This window comes from Lepidochelys kempii, chromosome 2 (assembly GCF_965140285.1).
Source record: "Lepidochelys kempii isolate rLepKem1 chromosome 2, rLepKem1.hap1, whole genome shotgun sequence".
NCBI classification, from domain to species: domain Eukaryota; kingdom Metazoa; phylum Chordata; order Testudines; family Cheloniidae; genus Lepidochelys; species Lepidochelys kempii.
Window position 1 is genome coordinate 193041558 of NC_136381.1, and position 20855 is coordinate 193062412.

General features: G+C 43.1%; 1 protein-coding gene across 6 annotated transcripts in view; it reads left to right on the forward strand.

The window, feature by feature from the left end:
• The first annotated feature begins 1144 nt into the window (after window positions 1-1144).
• The window catches only part of CAPN7 (calpain 7), a 50486-nt gene continuing 30775 nt past the window's right edge, over window positions 1145-20855 (forward strand). For 3 of the 6 annotated variants that reach the window (XM_073333285.2, XM_078851741.1, XM_073333290.2), the window contains exons 1-7: window positions 1145-1365; window positions 6175-6283; window positions 7108-7265; window positions 9278-9345; window positions 10389-10589; window positions 12868-12954; window positions 18499-18625. In XM_073333285.2, the coding sequence (XP_073189386.1) occupies window positions 1264-1365; window positions 6175-6283; window positions 7108-7265; window positions 9278-9345; window positions 10389-10589; window positions 12868-12954; window positions 18499-18625 (852 nt within the window). In that variant the 5' untranslated portion in view covers window positions 1145-1263. Of the gene's footprint in view, window positions 1366-4340; window positions 4424-6174; window positions 6284-7107; window positions 7266-9277; window positions 9346-10388; window positions 10590-12867; window positions 12955-18498; window positions 18626-20855 lie in introns of all 6 variants that reach the window. The other 3 variants (XM_078851742.1, XM_078851743.1, XM_078851740.1) reach the window with 3 other exon arrangements.

A 20855-nucleotide genomic window follows, 5' to 3' on the forward strand; every position in this document is an offset into this window, starting at 1 on the left:
TGACTTTTTCTTCTTTGATCATACTCGGTGTGGGCTTTCCCTTATTAAATGTTAAGAACATGAGAACGTAAGAATGGCCCTACTGGGTCAGACCAAAAGTCCATTTAGCCCAGTATCCTGTCTTCCAACAGTGGCCAGTACTAGGTGCCCCAAAGGGAATGAACAGAACAGGTAATCATCAAGTGATCCATCCCGTCACTCATTCCCAGCTTCTGGCAAACAGAGGCTAAGAACACCATTCCCGCCCATCCTGGCTAATAGCCAGACAGACCTATCCTCCATGAATTTATCTAGTTCTTTTTTGAACCCTGTTTTGTTATGCACAGACCTTCCAAACGTCACCCATCATACATATTCAAATCATTTTTTACAGCAAATGTTGTATGAAAGATTAATTAAATGAACAGGGCAACACATAAAATTGCAATCCTAATGTTGATTAAAGTGACTGTTTTATATGATTAACAACATGACAACAGCCATAAAATTCATATAGCAACCAAAAACGTCAGCACTAAATTTAGCTTTTTCAGCTGGATCCTCTTGTAAAAACAGTGCTCTGCTTAGTGCATGATCACCCAACACAGTAGCATTTAACCTCCGAAATGGAAACTACACAAAAATAAGGAAGCTAGTTAAACAGAAGTTAAAAGGGCCAGTCACAAGAGGGAAATGCCTGCAAGCTGCATAGAGGCTTTTTAAGAACACCAAAAGAGAGGCTCAAACTAAATGTATTCCCCAAATTAAAAAACACAAGAGGACCCAAAAAGTGTGATGGTGGCTAAACAAGGAAGCAAAAGAAGTGATTAAAAGCAAAAAGGCATCCTCTTAACATTGGAAGCTGCATTCTACAGAGCAAAACAGAAAAGAGCATAAACTGGGGGGTCTCGCTAACGGCCGGGGCACCAAGGACGCCGCTTCGCGAGGACCGCTCCAGTCCAGCCGGTAACCTGCAGCCAGGGCTTTGCCGCCCTAGCCCCGCCGGCAGCTGACGGAGCGGCCCCAGCAGCGGGGCAACACCCGAGCCGCGCACGTGGACGGCTCTGGCGGGGCGTGGGGAGAGGCGCGCGCGCCCGGCCTCCCTCCTCCCGGCACGCGCCGCCGTTACCCTCCTTCCGGAGAAACCGAAACCGCCTGTGGGCGCATGCGCAGGTTTCGCGCGAGCGGGGGCGGGGGCGCAGCAGCCGGGCCGAGGCGGGAGCTGGCGCAGGGAGGAAGCGGAAGAAGGGAGCGAACCTGGGTCGGGTCGGGTCTGGCCTGGCCATGGACGCGGCGGCGCTAGAGCTGGACGCGGTGAAGTTCGCCCAGCTGGCGGTGCAGAGAGACCAGGGCGGGCGCTACCAGGAGGCGGCCTTTTACTACAAGGTGCCGGGACCCCCCCTCCCCGCCGCTGCAGCCGGGTTCGCGGCCCCCCCCCCCCGCGGGACCCCCCCTCCCCGCCGCTGCAGCCGGGTTCGCCCCCCCCCCCGCGGGACCCCCCCCTCCCCGCCGCTGCAGCCGGGTTCGCCCCCCCCCCCCCCCCGCGGGACCCCCCCTCCCCGCCGCTGCAGCCGGGTTCGCCCCCCCTCCCCGCCGCTGCAGCCGGGTTCGCCCCCCCTCCCCGCCGCTGCAGCCGGGTTCGCCCCCCCCCCCCCGCGGGACCCCCCCCTCCCCGCCGCTGCAGCCGGGTTCGCCCCCCTCCCCGCGGGACCCCCCCCTCCCCGCCGCTGCAGCCGGGTTCGCCCCCCTCCCCGCCGCTGCAGCCGGGTTCGCCCCCCTCCCCGCCGCTGCAGCCGGGTTCGCGCTCCCCCCCCGCGGGACCCCCCCTCCCCGCCGCTGCAGCCGGGTTCGCGGGACCCCCCCCCGGGAGCTCCCTACCTCCCCGATTTCATGTCTCTGCCCCGGGTGATCCCGTCTCCTGAATGGATGCCCCCCCCGCCCGCACACATTGTCCGCATCTGTGTCCCACACGCCGTGAGGGTCCTCGCCCACCCAGGGGGTTAGTCCTAGAACTGGACTGTGCAGGGACTGGAAGATCGCCTGGGCGTTTGACACTGACTAGTCACAGCTGCCAAGCGGGCATGGAAGGGGAGATGGGGGGGCGGGGGAGGCTTGATAAGCGGAGTTCTCCTCCTTGAGTGCAGGCCAAGGTGTAAAGTGGTGGCTTGGGGGAAGATATATTATCCCAGATCCCATGGTTGTTTGTCTCCTCTCCCTTCAGTCAGACAGTCTTCCTCAGAGCAGTGAGTATTAAATGCCTGTAGCCCATCTTCGAAGAGAAGGGTTCTGAGTGGCTATGCATGCAGTGGGTTTCCTTTTTGTTCTCATCACTGCCCATTTTTCGTCCCTGTGTATTGGGGGGCTTTACCATTACTTTGAGACATTTGCCCCATCAGAGGTGATTTAGAAAAACACATTTGGCGTGAGAGAATGATGTTGCATCTGGCTAACCTGTGTCCTTAAATACAAGTTCAGAAATTCCCTAGGTTATTTTTAGACTGCGGAAACTAAAACTACCTGTGTGTTTTAAAACTGGTTGGACTTCCCATCAGGAAGCTACTTACAAATGGGAAAGGAGTACTTGTGGCACCTTAGAGATTAACAAATTTATTTGAGCACAAATGGGAGTGGATGGAGTTCCAGCACACAGAAACCTTAATGTGATCTCATTGCAAAAGGAAGAGAAATACAATGTTCTTCCATTTTTGTGGTGCATTTCACTGCTAGCCCCTGGAGACATTTTTGCATTTGATCAATAGTGATGTGGGAAATTTTATCTCTTTAACATCCGAGATCTAAGAACAAAGTATGCTAGAAAACTGCAAGTGAACAAATTTGGGCTCTTAAGTACTGTACACAGCAGTAATCAGCCTTAACTGTATCATTTATGCATACATAAATGCGAAGCCCCAATGCAAAAGGTTATTAATGGGATGATTTCAAACTACATACTACTTGTGTATTCCCATATAATGATTCTTGGCTTATACTTATGCAGCCGGGTTCGCCGCACCCCTGTCCCGGGACCACCACCCTCCCCCCATCGCTCAGCCGGGTTGCCCCCCCCCCCCCCCCCCGGGAGCTCCGTACCTCCCCGATTTCATGTATCTGCCCTGGGTGTTCCCATCTACTGCATGGATGCCCCCCCGCCCGCACACATTGTCCACATCTGTGTCCCACATGCAGTGAGGATTCTCGCCCACCCAGGGGGTTAGTTAATCTAACAGCATTTTACATACCTAACTGCACTCTGAGGTCTCTGTTTTAATACCAGCTATATAGCTGTGTGAGGTTAGCATGGCGAGGTTACATGACCTCACATTCTCACCTCACATTCGTGGCACTCAGAATAAAATCCTGACTTCCAGTCTCTGGCCACAGCTGCTACACAACACTTCCTCTAAATTATTTTGATTATGTTGAGTTGGAAGTTGTAGTCCAGTTCAGATGTAATACATCAACTTTATGGTATCTGCAGAGTATCCACACTATTTTTTTTGTTTTATTTGGTGCACTCTTGTCCTATCAGTAGGAAATAAACTTTTAAAGACTGACTGTGCAATATTGATTGTTTTCTGTCTAGATTTCTTATTGACTAGCAGTAGTAACTCTGACAGCATGACCCTTCTACAGTTATAGTAAAGTAGCTTTGGATGTTCATCTTTTGAACAGCTACCTTTGTGCTGTAATGGTGCTTATCAGTCTTATCTTTTGAAGACTTTTGCCTAATCAGAAGTGATGGTTTGATTATTATTAGCTAATTTTCTTGTACATTTATTTTGACCTTTGTTCCAAGTGGTGCTTTGTTTTTGTTTTTCGCTGTCCGGGACTACTGTCTTGTGGGAGAATTAGGTCCATGTACTTCAATCAGATCCACTAAGGCAGACTACAGTAACTCCTCGCTTAATGTTGTAATTATGTGTGTGAAAAGTGCGACTTCAAGTGAAACTATGTTAAGTGAATCCAATTTCCCCATAAGAATTAATGTAAATGTGGGGTTAGGTTCCAGAGAAATATTTTTCACCAGACAAAAGACTATATTTACACACACACAGTATAAGTTTTAAACAATTTAATACTGTACACAGCAATGATGATTATGAAGCTTGGTTGAGGTGTTGAAGTCAGAGGGTGGGATATTTCCCAGGGGATGCCTTACTGCTAAATGATGAACTAGCACTCGGCTGAGCCCTCAAGGGTTAACACGTTGTTAATGTAGCCTCATACTACAAGGCAGCACAAATTGGGGAGGGGAGACAGCATGGCAGAGAGAGACACCCTGTGTGTGTGTGTGTGAGAGAGAGCCGCATTGCCCCTTTAAGTACACTGACCCACTCTGAGTACATTACCTTTTTAAGTAGATCAGCAAGTTGAGACAGCAGCTGCTGCCAGCAAGCTCCCTCCATCTGTGTCGCCCTCCCACCGCCTGCTCTGTGGAGATGGGGTGAGTACGGGGGAGGGGGACACCCTGACATTAGCCCCCTTCTTTTTGCCTCCCTCTTCTCCCCCTCCCACCACACAGCAGGCAGGAGGCTCCAGGGAGGAACTCCAAGGCAGTGGGGAGAGGGACAGCTGAACTGCCAGCAATTGATAGTCTGTTGGGTGGCTGCCGCACAGGAAACTTCGGGGAGCTGATAGGGGGGCTGCCGGTCCGCCCTGGTTCCAAGCCCCCACCAGCTAGCTCCAACAGGCCGCTCTTTCTGCAAGCAGTGGAGAAAGCAGGCAGCTGCCAAACGACGTTATAAGGGAGCATTGTGCAATTTTAAACGAGCATGTTCTCTAATTGATCAGCAATGAAACAATGTTAACCGGGATGACTTTAAGTGAGGAGTTACTGTACATTGTTTGGAGCCCTACTGTAATCATTCCATGTTAGTAGATCTTAATTCAAGCTCTATAGGCCTTAAGTTAGATATCGAGATTCTCTACAATTGGTGACAATATAAGTATAATGAGGTTTGCACAAGGAGAACTTGCAAGATCAGGCCCCAAGACAGCTGTGCCTATGTGGAGCCCCGTTCATATCTGGTACAACTGCATGGAGCAGCTTGCAGAATTGAGGCCTGTGTTTGCTATGCTGCTAAATGAAAAGCATGGCTAACTTAAAGTGCGAATTTGTACTATATGCTTTGCACAGTACTTGCAAATTCTTTACAAACTCTGCTAAATTCTGTGGGTTTTTTTTCACAAAAACACGGTGAATGGATGTACAGCTTTCTTTAGCTGATAGCATTGTAAGTACACTTGAAATGAGACTGGTATTGTAGGATATGAAAATCCTTAAGTACTGTGCATCCAGATTTGAGCTGTACAGTCCTTTCTTGTTCAAAACATCCATTGACACAAGTTCATGTTATGTGCATACAAAAACTGGAGGATGAGGCTCCAGGAGCATTCTAGAGTGGTGGACTGTTAATTTTATTGTACATGAAGATTTGGTAGTGTTATGCCAGCAAAATTAGTAGAGTCATGATTGAGATGTTTTGATTTTCTAATGTATGTCTTACTTTAAGATTCTTGTATATTTGATTTGCTTCTCTTTCAGACTGAAGTTCTTTGTTTTCCAGTCAGAAGTAAATTGATAAATATAGGAAAAAAACAACTTCAGTTATGCACCTGTCTTTTTTTTTCCATTTTCTGAGTCTACAATTATATAAAGATATCTGAGTCATTAAATAATGAGTGCAGATAATTGAATATTGAATGGGCAACAAGCTCTTTTTAAAAATGCAGGGAGACTGACTTCAGTGGAAGCGAGGCACCTACATAACTTTTGAGGATCTGGGCTTTAGTGACTTGGGCTAAAGGTTTAACTGATTTAAGTGTGGCTACATTTGAGGTTTGCGCTGGTACAGTTAGGTTGATGCTTTTTTTAAAATCTATTTAGTTAAGCCAGGGCACTGATCTAATATAGACAAGTTCTAAGAGATGGTTTTATACACTCTCAGGAAGCTCATTTTAATTTTGCAGGTCACTCCATGTGCTAAAATATTAAGTGGAAGGAAAAACAACAGAGGCCTCAGTTGTGACTTGAAACAAGTTCTGTGCAGGCGGAGCCTCCTTGAAGTCATTGAGGTGCTTTGCAGGCCCAAGGGCTCACCTGCATGGCGCTCATTGCAAGTTCATAACCCAGTATTGCAGGAAGGACGACTTCTTACAGCAAGCAGATTTATTGCATGTTAACTTTTCCCCCAGGAAGCTGCCCAAGCCTTGATTTATGCTGGAATGGCAGGCTCAAACTTGGAAAATATTCAAGAGAAGATAAATGAGTACTTGGAGAGAGTTCAAGCTCTGTATTCAGCAGGTTGGTGAAGAGCTTTCTAATTATATATGTTAGATTAAATTCACAGAGTGGGAAGAGGTATGGTCCTGTCAACCATAAAACTGAATTACCATATTTCATCCGATATCCAGAACCCCCCAACACATGAGTAAGCTGAGTGCTAAGATGCATCGCAAGTGAAGCTTATGTGGGGGCAATTATTTCATATTAACACGAATCGACTTTTCTTCTAAATATTCTTACATAAGGAAGTGGAGCACTTCTGTCATGGTAAATTTGAGAAAATCGTTTAGCCATAGCACGTGCGCGTGCAAAAAAAAAAAGTGCCAAGGACAAATAACACATGCATTTAGGCCCCATTTCTGTACTGAAATCTATGCAGGTGGACTCCTTCTCCTATGTGGAATGCTGCGTGGTCACAGATACACTTGTGATTTCATTGCAGTATTGGTGCTTGGGCCTACAACACACATAACCCCCACTGAGTCGTACCAAGTTCATTTATCTCAACAGGAGTTTTTTCCACCAGAAGTACAGAATCTCACCATATTTTATAGAAAACAATTATAGCATATATAGTATTAAAGTTAACTATATTCATATTTTTATTTCAAAATCACAGTACCCTGATGCACCATGTCTCTAGTTCCTATGTTGTTCCTTTATTGTATTGTGTCTTTTTAGCTTAGAATCCGACAGGATGTTTAAAAGTGGTGTTGGTTTCTGGCCCGTGAGCAGACATAAGCTGTGTGACTGTTGTGTTCTTGCTTACCTATTGAAATAAAGATTTTTCCACCCAAACAACCATCACAGCTAGCTAAATGCTGTATTTTTTTAAAATGTAGTTCAATCACAGAACACCGACCCTTTGAAGTCAAAACAGCAATTGGACCTGGAGCGTGCCCATTTCCTGGTTACACAGGCTTTCGATGAAGATGACAAAGGCAATGCAGAAGAAGCTATAGAATTGTACTCCGAAGCAGTGGAACTCTGTTTGAAAACAGTATGTTATGCTACAAGTTAACTTGGTGGAATTATGTGTTGGTAAGAAATTCTTCCATTTACACAGGTGACTGATCTTTAGAGGCTGGCTTAAAAATGTAGTACCTGTATTTTGATTTTTGTTTTGTTTTTTGGTGTTTTATGCCTTCTATTCTCTACATCCCATTGAAAAATACTTTGCATACATTGGCTACAATCACTTGATCCTGCACTGTTCTTCAACAGTGTAAAATTGATATGTGGAGTTTTTTCTTCCTAAATTCTCTTTAAAATGTATATAAACCCTATAAATTTGCTGGAATATTCTTTTGGAATCTATAGTCTGTAGCCAGTAGACAGCTAAAACAGTTTAAAGTGTAATTATTCTTCCAAGAAGAAGGTCCTTTAATGTGTCATTGGAGACTTTTTTTTTTAAATATATTAAAGGCAAATGCTTTTTTTTTTTAAAGTAACACTTAACATAATTTAAGTGTTCCTACAGATTTTCACTAATCTTCTTTTAAGACATTAACACTGTACAAATTAATCCCAGTTAAAATATAAATAAATAATTGCCTAATTACTTTTAGTATTTAAGTGTAACTAAATAATATTACAGGTACTGCTTTTTTCATACTAAGTCCAGTAGCCAAAACTAATTCATTAGAGGAAGAGCTCACCATCATGATGTAACTCCACCAAGCCTGATTATCTTCTTCTGCCCATTTTTTGTGACGTGATATATTGGGAGGGTAACATTACTATTTCTCAAGGTAATATTTACATAAAACGTTTAAACGTTTTGGTCTGAATCCTGCAAATACTTATGCATATGCCTGACTTCACTTAGGTAAATAGTACCGCAGAAGTGAAAGGGACTGTACAAGTTATGAAGTTAAGCACTTGCGTTTGGTTTTGCAGGATCAGGGTCTAATCAAAGACTAAATGTTTTTTCCCTTTGATTTGTTGGCCCTGAGCTCTTTCTGCCTATGTGAGTATTCATCATATATCATTTTGTTGTCTCCTACTCTCTGTTGTTACCATGTGTTGCCACATATCTTTAGATTAAATATTGTGCATACAATTAATATCACTTTTTAACCATTCTTCTCACTTGGGTCCCTCATTAGATGCAGCTGGTGTCTGAGTTTCCCTTCACCTTGGGTAATCTGTTGCTTTAGCAAGGTGATAGTTTTATGCTTTTGGCACTGCAGGCAGTGCAAGAAGGTTCCTCTCCCCCTCCAAGGTAAAAGAAAGTCCAAACAAACCGTCCGTTCACACTCTTGGCTACAATGGTTCTATCTAGTTCCTTAGCTGTAGGGCTTTCTGCCTACCATATCCAGGTGGAGAGACCAGTCTGTTCTTCTACCCAGGCGGTATGCAGAGAGCAGTTATCTGTTCCAGCCTGAATATTCCATTTCTTACTTCTCCCATGGTCACTTCCCACCCTCAACCTCCACTGGCTCTGTTCCCAAGCCCCTTCCAGCCACAAAAAACTGGAAATGAGACTTTAACTTGTAAGCTGAAGAGTTTTTAAAAAATGGAAGAAAGTCTTCTGATTTCTTTAATCATAAGTTTCTCTGATTTTGGGGGGGGGGGAGTCAGTTGGAAAACTTGAAGGGACACACTCAAGTTCAATGGTGTTTTAACGTAACATCTTTAATAGTTGCTTTTTTTCCCCTGTAGATTTTAACTTGATTTATTTTCCCCCAGCATTCTATGTGAATTTAGTGCTTCCCATGCTGAAAAATTTAAAACAGTACCTTGCATTCTAACAAATGGTGCACTCTGAGACAATGAGAGAAGCAGGTTTATTTATCTTAGTATGTGAAGTTTGCTTTTTTCTTTTTCTTTTTCTTTAATCTGTGTAGGAAGTATTGACTGATTTCCAAAAAGACAAATTTGGAGGATTTCTGAGGTTAAAATCTACAGGGAAAAAATAACTAGTGGGTATTTGGCAGTATGACTTGCACATCTGGAATTAAATTGACAGGTGTGGTTTACAATGCCTGCTATTTTATTTTTTCCCTTAAGGCTAATGAAACTTCAGATGCAATTCTTCAGTCAAAACTCAAACAGCTGGCTAGACAAGCACTGGATAGGTGAGTACTTACAAAATACTCATGCAAACTATTGGTATTGGGTTACAGTGCATACTTTGAGCTGGATTCTCTGGTCCACTCTGTCCATTTTCTGTTGCTCAGGTAGCACAAAGGGGATGGATTCTAGCTTGAAACGGCCCATGGAGAGCTCTTCTTTTGGAGGAGAGCGCCCCACTGGCATAAAGCCGACAGAATCAGCTCCTGTGTCTACTGGGGTATGGTGATATGCTGGGGTAGGGAGAGGACAGGCTAAGAATGGAATGGAGTTTCATAATGTCAGTTCTCGGCTGACACTAGGTCCCTTAGATCTCCCGCAGCGTAAATTAGAGCAGCCCCTTGGCTACTCTAACTAATGCTGGGGTCGAGCCAACACTGAGCCAACCCCTCCCCTGCACTGAGTGGAGCTTTAATGCAGGGGAAAATTGAACACTTCAGTTTAATCTGTACATATATTTGTGTGTGTGTGTGTGTATATATAGTAGATTTAGTGGGCTGGATTCCAGTCTCAGTAACACAGGTATAAATGCAGAGTAACTCCGCATAAATCAACAATTGAAATTAAAATATGGTCTGTAGTGTGTTGAGTTCTGGCAGATGTTATTTCAACACCCTTGTCCATCTCAACATGATAAATTAAATCTCTTCATATCCACATGAATAGTGAACATCCAAATGGATTTTGATTTTTGTGTTTAAATTCCAAAACATACGTACATTTTCACATAAATCCTCCAACTAGCATAATTTTAAAAGCGACAGAAACTTGAAAATGAATTATGCCTAAATTGTTTTATATGCTAATTACTTTTGGTGTATTTTTGCCATTCTTACTACAGGAGAAAGTAGAGAGAGATGCTGGCATCAGGAACTTCCTGAGTATGCATTTCACATCTACATGAAGTGACTTCCTTAGCAAGAGCAAAATAGGTGGTTTTGTTTGTCTCTCTATCTGATGTTAATTATATGGAGGCATGAACGAGCAAATTAATAATTAAACCATACATTTTTCGTTGCTGTAAACAAACATAGAATATTTGTTTTAGAGCGGAGGCACTGAAAGAATCTACGTCAAAGTCGTCTCAGAAAGACAAACAAACGGCAGCTAAACCGAATCAGCCAGTCAGAATGTTCTTTCCTTTGGGACCAGATTTTTCCTTGAATGATAAGCCACAGACGATCAGAACGGTGCAAGCTAGTGAACCTCAAGGTCAGAGATACACTGCAGAGGAGATTGAAGTGCTCAGGTAAGATAGTGTCCAATTTTCTCAAATTTTATTATTCATGTAAATCTAGTGCAAAGTGCTAGATAGAGACATGATTGGGTTTTGTGAGGGGAAGGAGGGCTGGGTGTTTCTGGTTTGGTTTTGTTGGTTGCTTTTTAAGGAGGTGGGAGAAACATTTCTGTAGCACTCATTACCACAGTACAGTAGAACTTCAAGAGTTATGAACGCCTCGGGAATGGAGGTTGTTCGTAACTCTAAACAAAATGTTATAGTTCTTTCAAAAGTTTACAACTGAACATTGACTTAGTAAAGTTTCAAAGCTGTATTATGCAGAAGAAAAATGCTGCTTTCCCTTTATATTTTTAGTAATTGACGTTTTACACAGTACTGTACTGCTTGCATTTTTTTTTCTTTTTTTGGTCTCTGCTGCTGCCTAATTGCATACTTCCAGTTCGAAATGAGGGGTGTGGTTGACTGGTCAGTTCATAACACTGAGATTCGACTGTATTGAAAGCTAACACGTTCCAAAAAATAATCTCTTTGTGAGTGAACGCAGATGGCTCTTTGTCAGACGGCATTCTTTGTAAGATGTATTTGATAGAGAATTCAATTCTTCTAATTGGTGAAGTATTTTTTCTGTTCTCTGTGTATTCATTATTTCTTTAGTGCAGTATGGAACATAGACGCCACACATTTCCTACCTGAATGAGTGTATAATCTAGGGGCCTGACCCTGTGAGCTGCAGAGATCCCTGTAATATTTACAGAGTTCTCTCGAGTAAAATTGACTTCAGCGGGAATTAAGGGTGCTTATCCTCTTGCAGGATTGGGCCTTTACTTAGGCCTACTCCTTCTTGCGTTAACTTTGATGGGAGTAAGATCAGACACACAAATTGTACATGCTTTGGTGTTCAACAATTAATATATAATATCCTGAGTTGAAATTACAAGTATTGAAAACTCCATCATATGCATCTTAGGTTACATCTACAGTGACCCACAGTTTGGCCTGCAGGGGTGTGACTACAGTGCTGCTCTGTAACTCGCCTGTGTGGGTGCTGCACGTGCAAACTAAAAGGTTCTTAATTTGTGTTTAATGTAGTCCTCTTCAAAGAGGACTACGTTAATGTGAACCAGGAACTTTTTAGTTCACACCCGCAGCGTCCTCGCAGGGGAATTATGGTGCAGCACTTTGGTGCATACTGCTATTCACATCTCCATAGTCCAAACTGTGGGGCAGTGCAGTGTAGAAAAATCCTTCCAAAGGGCGCTGTCTGGACAGATGCACTCTGCTTTTATTTTCAAACAGATACCGGAATGTAAGATTTCAGTGGAGGTTAGTAGTGCCCAGCTCTGTGCCTAAAAACTTAACTCCTGATCCAAAGCCCACTGAAGTCAATGAGAGTCTTTCCATTGGCTTCGTTGGGCTTTGATCAGGCCCTAACAATATAAATATGTTTGCACAGGAAAAGTTTGACAGTTGTATGAACCAGTTTCGTTTTAAAAACAAAGTTTGCTTTTTTATCTTAACTGATATTTGTGAAATGTAAACCTTTCTAAAGCTTCAAAGAGAACTTTTTCATTGCTTTAAATCCTGTATTTCTTTTGTTTTTGAAAACGTTGTTGTTTTGACTACCTATTGTTCAACATTGGTTACTGAAACTTGTTACGGTCACATCTGACTTGTACATATTTCTTTATTCTTCCTGATCTAAAATAGCCCCTATCTATAGCCCTGTGTGCACTTGACTGTCTCTTTACAAATACACTAATAAATACATCTAGTGTTATCATTTGTACCTTTACTATTTGACTATTTTTTTCATATTCATCCACTTTTGATCAGTTAATCTCTTTAAAAAGTGCCATATCAGTTGTTAGTTATAACTATATCGAAATATATACTTTGTGAAAAAAGAAATTTAAAGACATCGTTGACAGTATATTTAAACAAATGTATTTTAAGGCCTTGGATCTCAATGCTACAGATTGATGTGCAGGCAGCAGACTGTTGTGCGTCTACAGAGGACCATTGGTCTGCTTTTGTGCATATCTTTGCAGGATTGATGCCCAGTCCAGCAAGTACTCCAGCTTTAGAAATGTGGAACTTGTAGTTATTGCCTATTTGAAGCAGAATGCCACAGTCCTCAAGTGCACCATTTCTTGGCTTCTGTTTTTTCGTTCCTTCATTGTTATTTCCTGGGTGTTGTGCTCTGGAAGTTGGTAAAAACCAAATAGCTTTGAACATTATGGTTCCCACTTTGACACTTACAATCATGTTCTCCTTTTATGATGTGCAGAAATACATCAAAGATAAATGGTGTTGAGTATGTCCCGTTCATGAGTGTTGACCTGAGGGAGCGTTTTGCCTTTCCAGTGCCATTTTCGTAAGTGATCATCAGTTACTCCAGTTATTTTTGTGCTTGTTTTCTCTCAAATTTTTCCTGTCTTCATAGCATTTCCTTTCTCAAAAATCCAAATTGTTCAAGTACAGCTGTAGCTCAGCCTCTAACTGTTGCCAGCCAGTGGAATGTGCCATTCGCACCAAGTTAGTCTGACAGTAGAAGAGAGTGGTAACAGCGAAAACTGAGGAGTTGCATGCAACTCCTGCTTAAAACTCAGCCATGATTTTCATAAGTGACTATGGATGTTGGGTGCCCCAAACTCTGGATGCCCCACTTGACACCTTAATGAAGCCTGACTTCAAGAAAGTGCTGAACTCCCAGCTTCTGAAAATCAGGCCCCATTAAACAAATTGTCTCAAAGTGAAAACCCAAAACAACCTGCTAATGGAAAATCCTGGCCCTCCTTTGTACTCTCTGAACCTGGTGTTGCTCAATGCATGCTGATCCTACTGTGCTGTGTTTTTTCGCCTTGTCTTATTCAGTTGCACTTCCAGTTTGTTAGAAATCTTTGGACTTCGGGGGTGCGGGGGGGGGGGGGTATAAGCCTGACACCTTCACCACATAATTTCAGAGGGCAGCTTTAGTTTCTCTTCAGAGTGGAAATGGAAGTGTGGTTTAGTGCAGTGGTTCTCAACCAGGGGACCCGGGCCCCCAAGGGGCCGTAAGTAGGTTTCAGGGGTTCCACCAAGCAGTTCCAGCATTACTCATTTGGGCCCAAGGCAGAAAGCCGAAGCCCCATCGCATGGGGCTGTGGCATAGGGCCACAGGCAATTGTCCTGCTTGCTATCTCCCAGTGCCAGCCCTGGCTTTTATACGCACAGCTTATTGTGGCACAGGTGGGCCGTGGAGATTTTATAGCATGTTGAGGTGGAGGGGGGCCTCAGAAAGAAAAAGGTTGAGAACCCCTGGTTTAGTGGATAGAGCACTGAACTGGGACGTGGGAGGCCTGGCTTCTGTTCTTGGTTCTGCAGCTAGCATTCTGGATGACGCTGGGCAAGTCACTTCACCTCTCTAAGTCTCTGTTTCTCCACCTGTAAAATGGGAATAGTGATACTGACCTATTTGTAAAGCACTTTGGGATCTACTGATGAAGCTGGTTGTATAAGAGCTAGGTGATATTAGGAGAGCAGCAACCTGGGACTCAGGTGACTTCCTTGGAAGAGGGGACTGCACTGGGGACAGACACTACTTTTAGTTCAGTTATGTGAAACTGTTGGGAAGATTTATAAATGTAAAGTTCAATGACAATATGGGGGAGATGGGAAATTATGAGTTACAGTCCAGTATCTTGAGACTTGCCAGGCCCTGAGTGGAAGAGCTCAGCACTTTCCAGCACTGAGTAAACTTCTCCAAGTGCTGATCCAACACCTGTGATTTAAAAAAAAAAAAAATTGATCTTTGTTGTTAAAGATGGCTACTGGAATTCCCCTCTCCTATTTAGTTGCATATGGGAGGGAAACGTCAACATTTAGTATTTTATGTTTTACTTATGATATGTCCCAAATAATTATTAGCTTTGCAAGGCTATTAACTTAAACTACTTTATAGCTGTATTTACATATGTCAAAGAATTATAGAAGTGTAGGACTGGAAGGAACCTCAGTAGATCATCTAGTCCAGACTCCTACACTCAAGTCAGGACTACATAATAACTAGACCATTCCTGACAGGAGTAACCTTTTCTTAAAAATCTCCAACGATGGAGTCTCCAGAACCTCCCTAGGCAATTTGTTCCAGTGCTTAACTACCCTTACAGGTAGGAAGTTTTTCCTAACTTCCAACCTAAACCTTCCTTTCTGCACTTTAAGCCCATTGATGCTGCTTCTGTCCTCAGGTGAAGGAGAACAATTTTTCACCCTCCGCCTTTTAACAACTTTTTATGTACTTGAAAACTGTTATCATGTCCCACCTCAGTCTTCTCTCCTCCAGGCTAAACAAACCCAGTTATTTCAGTATTTCCTAACAGGTGATGTTTTCTAGAATTTTAATGTTATTTTGTTGCTTTCCTCTGGATTTTCTCCAATTTATCCACATCTTTCCTGAAATGTGTTGCCCAGAACAGAACACACTATTCCAGGTGGGGCCTTATCAGCTTGGAGTAGAATGGAAGAATTACTTCTCCTGTCTTGCTCACAGGTTTCAGAGTAGCAGCCGTGTTAGTCTGTATTTGCAAAAAGAAAAGGAGGACTTGTGGCACCTTAGAGACTAACCAATTTATTTGAGCATAAGCTTTCGTGAGCTACAGCTCACTTCATTGGATGCATTCAGTGGAAAATACAGTGAGGAGATTTATATACACACAGACAATGCAAAAATGGATGTTTACCATACACATTGTAAGGAGAGTGATCACTTAAGGTGAGCTATTACCAGCAAGAAAGTGGGGTGGGGGGAGAGAGAACCTTTTGAAGTGATAATCAAGGTGGGCCATTTCCAGTACATTTCCAGGAGTTAACAAGAATGTCTGAGGAACAGTGGGGGGAGGGGGAGGAATAAACGAGCGGAAATAGTTTTACTTTGTATAATGACTCAACCACTCCCAGTCTCTATTCAAGCCTAAGTTAATTGTATCCAATTTGCAAATTAATTCCAATTCAGCAGTCTCTCCTTGGAGTCTGTTTTCGAAGTTTTTTTGTTGAAGAATAGTCACTTTTAGATCAGAAATCGAGTGACCAGAGAGATTGAAGTGTTCTCCGACTGGTTTATGAATGTTATAATTCTTGACATCTGATTTGTGTCCATTTATTCTTTTACGTAGAGACTGTCCAGTTTGACCAATGTACATGGCAGAGGGGCATTGCTGGCACATGATGGCATATATCACATTGGTAGATGTGCAGGTGAACGAGCCTCTGATAGTGTGGCTGATGTGATTAGGCCCTATGATGGTGTCCCCTGAATAGATATGTGGACACAGTTGACAATGGGCTTTGTTGCAAGGATAGGTTCCTGGGTTAGTGGTTCTGTTGTGTGGTATGTGGTTGCTGGTGAGTATTTGCTTCAGGCTGGGGGGCTGTCTGTAAGCAAGGACTGGCCTGTCTCCCAAGATCTGTGAGAGTGATGGGTCATCCTTCAGGATAGGTTGTAGATCCTTGATGATGAGTTGGAGAGGTTTTAGTTGGGGGCTGAAGGTGATGGCTAGTGGCGTTCTGTTGTTTTCTTTGTTGGGCCTGTCCTTAGTAAGTGACTTCTGGGTACTCTTCTGGCTCTGTCAGTCTGTTTCTTCACTTCGGCAGGTGGGTATTGTACTTGTAAGAATGCTTGGTAGAGGTCTTGTAGGTGTTTGTCTCTGTCTGAGGGGTTGGAGCAAATGCGGTTGTATCGCAGAGCTTGGCTGTAGACGATGGATCGTGTGGTGTGGTCAGGGTGAAAGCTGGAGGCATGTCGGTAGGAATAGCGGTCAGTAGGTTTCCGGTATAGGGTGGTGTTTATGTGACCATCACTTATTAGTATTGTAGTGTCCAGGAAGTGAATCTCTTGTGTGGACTGGTCCAGGCTGAGGTTGATGGTGGGATGGAAATTGTTGAAATCATGGTGGAATTCCTCAAGGGCTTCTTTTCCATGGGTCCAGATGATGAAGATGTCATCCGTATAGCGCAAGTAGAGTAGGGGCATTAGGGGACGAGAGCTTAGGAAGCGTTGTTCTAAGTCCACCATAAAAATGTTGGCATACTGTGGGGCCATGCGGGTACCCATAGCAATGCCACTGATTTGAAGGTATACATTGTCCTCAAATGTGAAATAGTTATGGGTGAGGACAAAGTCACAAAGTTCAGCCACCAGGTTTGCCATGACATTATCGAGGATAGTGTTCCTGACGTCTTGTAGTCAATCTTTGTGTGGAATGTTGGTGTAGCGGGCTTCTACATCCATAGTGGCCAGGATGGTGTTTTCAGGAAGATCACCGATGGATTGTAGTTTCCTCAGGAAGTCAGAGGTGTCTCGAAGATAGCTGGGAGTGCTGGTAGTGTAGGGCCTGAGGAGGGAGTCTACATAGCCAGACAACCCTGCTGTCAGGGTGCCAATGCCTGAGATGATGGGGCGCCCAGGATTTCCAGGCTTATGGATCTTGGGTAGCAGATAGAATACCCAGGTCGGGGTTCCAGGGGTGTGTCTGTGCGGATTTGATCTTGTGCTTTTTCAGGGAGTTTCTTGAGCAAATGCTGTGGTTTCTTTTGGTAACCCTCAGTGGGATCAGAGGGTAATGGCTTGTAGAAACTGGTGCTGGAGAGCTGCCGAGCAGCCTCTTGTTCATATTCCGACCTATTCATGATGACAACAGCACCTCCTTTGTCAGCCTTTTTGATTATGATGTCAGAGTTGTTTCTGAGGCTGTGGATGGCATTGTGTTCTGCACGGCTGAGGTTATGGGGCAAGTGATGTTGCTTTTCCACAATTTCAGCCCGTGCACGTCGGCGGAAACACTCTATGTAGAAGTCCAGTCTGTTGTTTCGACCTTCAGGAGGGGTCCACCTAGAATCCTTCTTTTTGTAGCGCTGGTAGGAAGGTCTGTATGGATTAGTATGTTGTTCAGAGATGTGTTGGAAATATGCACGGGCTGAAATTGTGGAAAAGCTCCCTGGCTCTCATCAGCACAGCAGTCTCTCCCACCCCTCAGCAGCAGCAGCCTACTCTGCCTGCCTTCCTATGGTTCTGTGATTCCCTCAGAGTTCTCCCACAGCCGCCTCAGCTGCAGGGAACAGCATCCTAAGCAGCTCTCTGAGCTCTCGGTGCTGAGGAATGTCAAAGCAGCACAACAGTCGTCCCGCTCACTCCCAGCTGCCTTCCCCTGTGTTCTTTGTGCAGGGGCATTCCACATTAACTCTTTGTTGCTGGAGCATAGTAGCATGCTCAGCTGTCAGATACTTCTGGGAGCTTTGAAAGGGGAGGGGCGCTTACCTGCAGAGCAGCAGAGATCAAAACACTGAGCAGAGCAGTCATGGCGGGCATTGCAGGATGCTGATGGAAACCAGTTATGTCGACAAAACAAACAGCAATGTCTATGCTGACACTTTGACGCTTTAACTTTGCCACAAAAGCTTTATGCCTCTCGTTGAGGTGGTTTTATTTTGTAGGCAAAACAGAAGAGTTTTGCTGCCAAAAGTAGCTTTGCAGTGTGTACACCTCCCCTGTTTTGTTCAGCAAAAGGCAGCTTTTGCTGGAAAAACTTTGTAGTGTAGACAAGGCCTTAGAGATATGTCATTAGGCCCTGCTGACTTGAAAACTTTTAACTTGTGTAAGTAATTTTGAACTTGTTCTTTCCCTATTTTAGCCTCAGATCCTACTTTCAATGGCATTCACTATGTTAGATGTCCAATCACTACTCATCTTTTTGTTGAAAACTGAAACAAAAAAGGCATTTAGCATTTCCACATTTTCTGTCTCTCTTCTTCCCCCCGCCCCCCCCAATTGAGTAATGGACCTCGTTGAGTAATGTCTGTGACTGCTGTAAAATGGGATAAACCATGGAAAGTTGTTTCTGATTCTGTCTTTGGTTGATTATTTTTTTATTATTTTTAAATCCAGAGATAAATGTGGCAAGTTACCATTGTCACCCAAACAAAAGGCAATGTTTTCCAAGTGGGTGCGGCCAGATGACCTAACAAATAACCCTACAATGATCTATACTGTGTCAAGTTTCAGCATAAAGCAGGTAAGTTGTTTCTAAAATGAAATTTACACCAGCTATTCTGATGATTGCAGAATGAGTTCGGGGTCTTTTAAAGTAATGGGGTGCTCATTAAAACCTAGCAAGTAGGAGAACTTTGCTTTGCCCTCTTCTAAGACCTACATTTGTTTTCACTGTGGATCATTTGACTTTGTTACGGCTGTCAATTAATTACAGTTAATGCATGCGCTTAATGGAAAACAAATTAACTAGATAAAAAAATTAGTCATTAATTGCACTGTTAAACAATAATAGAATATCAATTTAAAATTATAAGTATTTTTGGATGTTTTTTCTACATTCTCAAAAATGTTGATTTCAGTTGCAACACAATACAAAGTGTACAGTACTCACTTTGTTATTTTGATTACAAATATTTGCACTGTAAAAAAGATAAAAGAAATAGTATTTTTCAATTCACCTCATACAAGTCCACTCAGTCCTATTTCTCATTCAACCAATCACTAAGACAAATAAGTTTGTTTACATTTGCAGGAGATAATGCTGCCCACTTCCTATTTACAATGTCACCTGAAAGTGAGAACAGATGTTCACATGGCACTATTGTAGCCGGCGTTGCAAGGCATTCATATGCCCCTTCATGCTTCGATTTGTAGGCTCTAAAGTTTTAAATTGTTTTGTTTTTGAGAGCTGTTATAGAAAAAAAATCTACATTTGTTATTGCACTTTCACAGTAGAGATGGCACTATAGTACTCATATGAGGTGAACTGAACAATGCGACTGAAACGATGATTGATCAAGACTGTTTTTGTATCTCATGATTAATTGTAATTTTTTAAAATTGTTTGACAGCCTTACTTTATTTACTTATGAGTGTAAGAATAAACAGAGGGAAAATATAGGTAGGAATGGACTACCTATTGTACACCTCAGATCTCCATATCCAAAGGAATCTAGTTTAAACTACATTGGGCAGCCATGTATTATGAGCAGCCCATTATAGACACACATGATATCTGCCTTCTTCAGACCTCTAAGAATCAAGAGTCATTGATCTGTTAGCTGTGGGATGCACGAGGTAAAACTGGACAAGGGGCAGAGTACTCTAGCTTCTGACATGTTAACAGTGAAAATAAAAATCTGTGTTTGGCACCATCCACGAGGGGGGGCACATACAATGGGTTTTTTGAGCAGCAGTAAGATGAATTTCAGAGCTTGCACTGTCTAGCCTGACCTAAACTGTTCTATCCTGCAGCCAGCCATAAGATGGCAGGGCCCACCATTCAGCTAGCTTTAATCTCTTTCCATCTCCACTTGCTTCCATGGGTTTAAGACTAGTAGGAGTAAGGTTTGCCCTTTTGTTTCCTAACAGTAGCATATTACACACTTGCTTATTAAAACATATGTAATATTAAACCGTGTGTTTAATTTGATGTCGGTTTGGTTTTTTAACCCTTGCTAGGAAAATTAGTGGCAATTTAAGTTATTTTTCTTGTCTACCAAAGATATAACTTTACACTGAGGTTGGTGGAGTTTCGTAATTCGCAATTTTTGCTCTACCAATCCGAATAGCTGTGTCATTGCTCCATTTGCAATCTGAAGTCAGACAAAACTAATTGGTCCTGACAAATGATTAACCAGATTCTGTGCAGGTAAATTTAAATTTAGGCCACTTAAATGGAAACAGAAGTCAGATCACCGAGAATGGTGGAGGGTTTCTGTGGCAAAACTATATAAAATCTGTCCCAATATTAAGCCACATAGGGCCTGATCCAGAGTCCTCTGAAATCAGTGAGAGATTTTCCCATTGTTCACACTGGACATTTAGGAATCATCTGTCTCTGGTCCTCATTCAGTTAATTCCTTACTTCTGTCTCAGTTTATCAGGTTTTAGTTTTGAGGAAACTTAGGTTTCCCAACCCTTTGGGAGTACCTTTGTTATACCAATAAAATAAAAACCAGCAGGATCTTATTAAAGAGGAAAAGGCAAAATACCACATTTATTGTGAATACAGAAAGAATCATAGTAAGCAGTTAGTTATAGCTATAACATTCCATTCAATCTCATATTTATTCACACATTCATTCCTACAAACACACACACACAGGTTCTGCAAGGTTGTTATCATAGTTACCAGCCTTAGAGTTGCTCATGCCAAGCCACTGGCCAGGTGGCCTGGACATGAGGAGGGAGAAGGGCCTTGTCAGATGTTCATCTGATGCTCCTGGAAGTTGGTTTGCAGAATCAGACCC